This window comes from Babylonia areolata, chromosome 11, assembly GCF_041734735.1.
Source record: "Babylonia areolata isolate BAREFJ2019XMU chromosome 11, ASM4173473v1, whole genome shotgun sequence".
Lineage (NCBI taxonomy): Eukaryota > Metazoa > Mollusca > Gastropoda > Neogastropoda > Buccinidae > Babylonia > Babylonia areolata.
In genome coordinates this window covers 20606619-20611618 of record NC_134886.1, presented here as the reverse complement: position 1 = coordinate 20611618, position 5000 = coordinate 20606619, and the positions used below count along the sequence as shown (strand labels likewise).

Genomic DNA, 5000 nt, shown 5'->3' with positions numbered 1-5000 from the left:
CGAATCTCGGTGACGGCGCCTGGTGGGTTAAGGGTGGAGATTTTTACGATCTCCCAGGTCAAGATATGTGCAGACCTGCTAGTGCCTGAACCCCCTTCGTGTGTATATGCAAGCAGAAGATCAAATACGCAAGTTAATGATCCTGTAAACCATGTCAGCGTTCGGTGGGTTATGGAAACAAGAACATACCCGGCATGCACACCCCTGAAAACGGAGTATGGCTGCCTACATGGCGGGGTAAAAACGGTCATACACGTAAAAGGCCACTCTTGTGCATACGAGTGAACGCAGAAGAAGAAGAGGAGAAGATTGATATGGATACCTATATAACGCCTATACTCGGTGGTAGACCAAGCTCTAAGCGCTTTACAAACAAGGGGTCATTTACACAACAGGTTGCCTACATGGGTAGAGCCGACTGACGGCTGCCATTAGGCGCTCATCATTTGTTTCCTGTGTCATTCAATCAGATTTCAGGCACGCACACATACACGCTCAGACAAACATGTAACATTTAACATTTTACGTGCATGACCGTTTTGTTTATTTACCCCGCCATGTAGGCAGCCATAGTCCGTTTTCGGCGGTGTGCATGCTGGGTATGTTCTTGTTTCCATAACCCACCGAACGTTGACATGGATTACAGGATCTTTAACGTGCGTCTTTGATCTTCTGCGTGCGTATACACACGAAGGGGGTTCAGGCACTGGCAGGTCTGCACATATGTTGACCTGGGAGATCGGAAAAATCTCCACCCTTTACCCACCAGGCGCCATCGAGATTCGAACCCGGGACCCATAGATTGAAAGTCCAATGCTTTAAGCATTCGGCTATTGCGCCCGTACACATGAGTCAGTCGTGTCCGACTATGACCATCAGCTCAGCAGAGGAGGCAACTGCTGTCCCGACTAAAATTTGGGGTTGAATTTGATTATAGTGGAGAGTGTCTTGCCCATGTTACACCCCCACTCTCTCGGCCAAGAAGGTGTAGGACAGTCGGTGTTGGGATGGTTCCCAAAGGCCAAAGAGCCCCCACGGCTGCAGCACTGAGAGCCAGTGCAATTTTTTTTGTGTGTGTGTGTTGTGTGAATGGTGTGTTTGGGTAAATACCTGTATGGCGTGTGTTGTATATGGCCAGAGTGGTGTCTGTTCTGTGCATACAAATGGTTTGCAATGTGCTATACCTGAGTAGTGTGCAGTGTATTATACATGAGTGCTGTTTTATAACTGAGTGGTTTGTGTTGTGCAAAACCTGAGAAGTAATGTGTGCTATACTATACCCAAGAGGTAATGTGTGTGCTATCCTATACCTGAGACGTAATGCGCGCTGTACTATACCTGAGAGGTAATGCGCGCTGTACTATACCTGAGAGGTAATGTGTGCTGTACTATACCTGAGAGGTAATGTGTGCTGTACTATACCTGAGAGGTAATGTGCGCTGTGCTATACCTGAGAGGTAATGTGTGCTGTGCTATACCTGAGTGGTAATGTGCGCTGTACTATACCTGAGAGGTAATGTGTGCTGTACTATACCTGAGAGGTAATGCGCGCTGTACTATACCTGAGAGGTAATGTGTGCTGTACTATACCTGAGAGGTAATGTGCGCTGTACTATACCTGAGAGGTAATGTGTGCTGTGCTATACCTGAGAGGTAATGTGCGCTGTACTATACCTGAGAGGTAATGTGTGCTGTGCTATACCTGAGAGGTAATGTGCGCTGTACTATACCTGAGAGGTAATGTGTGCTGTGCTATACCTGAGCGGTAATGTGTGCTGTGCTATACCTGAGAGGTAATGTGTGCTGTACTATACCTGAGAGGTAATGTGTGCTGTACTATACCCGAGAGATAATGTGCGCTGTACTATACCTGAGAGGTAATGTGCGCTGTACTATACCTGAGAGGTAATGTGTGCTGTACTATACCTGAGAGGTAATGTGTGCTGTACTATACCCGAGAGGTAATGTGTGCTGTACTATACCTGAGAGGTAATGTGCGCTGTACTATACCTGAGAGGTAATGTGTGTTGTGCTGTACCCGAGAGGTAATGTGTGCTGTACTATACCTGAGAGGTAATGTGTGCTTTACTATACCTGAGAGGTAATGTGTGCTGTGCTGTACCTGAGAGGTAATGTGTGCTATACCTGAGAGGTAATGTGTGCTGTACCTGAGAGGCAATGTGTGCTGTGCTATGCCTGAGAGGTAATGTGTGCTGTGCTATACCTGAGAGGTAATGTGTGCTGTACTATACTTGAGAGGTAATGTGTGCTGTACTATACCTGAAAGGTAATGTGCGCTGTACTATACCTGAGAGGTAATGTGCGCTGTACTATACCTGAGAGGTAATGTGTGCTGTGCTATACCTGAGAGGTAATGTGTGCTGTGCTATACCTGAGAGGTAATGTGTGCTGTACTATACCTGAGAGGTAATGCGCGCTGTACTATACCTGAGAGGTAATGTGTGCTGTACTATACCTGAGAGGTAATGTGTGCTGTGCTATACCTGAGAGGTAATGTGTGCTGTGCTATACCTGAGAGGTAATGTGTGCTGTACTATACCTGAGGTGAGTGAGTGTGTGTGTGTGTGTGTGTGTGTGTGTGTGTGTGTGTGTGTGTGTGTGTGTGTGTGTGTGTGTGTGTGTGTGTGTTTTGTGCTACACCTGAATGGTGTGTGGTGCCAGGTGTGGAGGGATGAGCTGGCCAAAGTGGCGGAGAAGTGGGCCAAGCAGTGTCGCCAAGGCCACGACAAAGGCATCCACCGAACTGTGCCTGGTAAGTCTCTTTCTCTCCACAGCTATACTGCAACACAAGTCAGCACAACGCAACACAACGTAACACAACAGAACACAACACTATACAACACTACACAACACAATACAACACTACACAACTCAGCACAACACAACACAACGTAACACAACGACGTAACACAACACGAGACAACACAAGGCAACACAACACAACACAACATAGAGCAACACAACACAAGGCAACACAAGGCAGCACAACACAATACAAGGCAACAAGGCAACATAACACAACACAAGGCAACAAGGCAACACAACACAACACAAGGCAACAAGGCGACACAACACAACACAAGGCAACAAGGCAATATAACACAACACAAGGCAACACAACACAAGGCAACAAGGCAACATAACACAACACAAGGCAACACAACACAACACAAGGCAACAAGGCAACATAACACAACACAAGGCAACACAAGGCAACACAACACAAGGACACAAGGCAACACAACACAACACAAGGCAACATAACACAACACAAGGCAACACAAGGCAACACAACACAAGGCAACACAACACAACACAACACAACACAAGGCAACACAACACAATACAACATAGAGCAACACAACACAACACAAGGCAACACAAGGCAACACAACACAACACAACACAAGGCAACACAACACAACACAACACAACGTAACAAAACGCAACGCAAAACAACACAACACCACATAAGGCATCGTAATGCGATATAATACAATGCAATGCAATGCAATACAATACAATACAATACAACACAATACAATACAATACAATGCAACACAACACATATCTGCATCCACGGGCTTGTCACTCACAGCAGAAAATCTCTCAGTCGAACACATACAGGTTGGACTCAAAGATGGAAAAAAAAGTAAAACATCATGGCACAATGCACACGAGCAAGTGATAAAAAACAGTGTAGCTTGATTCACCACGCAATGCAAAATAGCTTAGTGTTGTAAGAAACACTGCTATGAATTTATGATTACAGAAAAATAAGGTAAAATGGCAGATTCACTACGAAAAACAGCAATTTTAGCATGAAACAAAACAGATCTGCTCTCAACCAACACGTACATCAAGAAACATTATTCCAGAATAAGAAACCTTGCTATGGTTTGATCGTTATAAATGAAATTCTTGCATTGCACGTGTAACAGTTAAAACATAGTGTAATAATTCAATTTTAAGACACAAACACTCTTAATTAAGAAAACTCTTCACCTCGTGTGTGTGTGCGTGCGTGCGTGCGTGCGTGCGTGCGTGTGTGTGTGTGTGTGTGTGTGTGTGTGTGTGTGTGTGTGTGTGTGTGTGTGCGCGCGCGCGCAGGTCTGGGTCTGTCTGTTGGGCAGAACATGGCGTATGGCCAGGAATCCTGGGAAGAAGCCATCAAGGCTTGGCATTCTGAGGTGAAAGACTTCAGGTACGGATCTGGTGCCATTGGTGGTGCTGTGATCGGACACTACACGCAGGTTTGTGACACACTCAGGTAACGTTCTAATGTGACGACTAGTTAGTTAGTTAGATAGTTAGTTAGTGGAACAACAAAGGCATCAGGCTCAGCACCAAGATGAAAACCTACAGAGCTGTTGTGCTGACCATCTTGTTGTACTGCTGTGAAACATGGACGACGTATCGCCGTCACATTCAACAACTTGAGCAGTTTCACCACAGATGCCTACGAAAGATCCTCGGCATAAAGTGGCAAGACAGGGTCTCCAACCTCCAGGTCCTAGAGAGGAGCGGCCTGCCCAGCATCGAAAGCCTGCTGATCCAGTGCCAGCTACGCTGGACAGGACACATTGTCCGCATGACAGACAGCAGGATCCCGAAGATGCTTTTGTATGGCCAGCTGAAGGAACGCCACCGTGAACTTGAAAGACCCTGCAAGCGCTTCAAGGACAACTTGAAGACAAACCTCAAAGCCTGTCACATAGACATCACTTCCTGGGAAACTGATGCCCTTGACCGCTGTCGCTGGAGGTTGCTGTGCTCTAGTGGCATAAAGACGTTTGAAAACAAGAGAACGCTGGCCATTAAGGAGAAGCGTGAGCGAAGGAAGCAGGGCTCAACGTCTGGAGACGTTTTCCCTTGTAACACCTGTGGGAAGTGCTGCGCATCTAGAATCGGCCTCTTCTCCCATATGAGGACACACACCGACAGATAAGCCTGCCTGCCTACTCATCCGTCGGACCGAC

At 46.5% G+C, this 5000-nt stretch overlaps 1 protein-coding gene across 1 annotated transcript in view; it reads left to right on the top strand.

Annotated features, from left to right (window-relative positions):
* The window catches only part of LOC143287323 (cysteine-rich venom protein Mr30-like), a 21123-nt gene that overhangs the window by 4337 nt on the left and 11786 nt on the right, over nt 1-5000 (top strand). Inside the window, exons 4-5 of the mRNA XM_076595281.1 lie at nt 2683-2773; nt 4132-4274. Of these exons, the coding sequence (XP_076451396.1) occupies nt 2683-2773; nt 4132-4274 (234 nt within the window). The remainder of the gene's footprint in view (nt 1-2682; nt 2774-4131; nt 4275-5000) is intronic.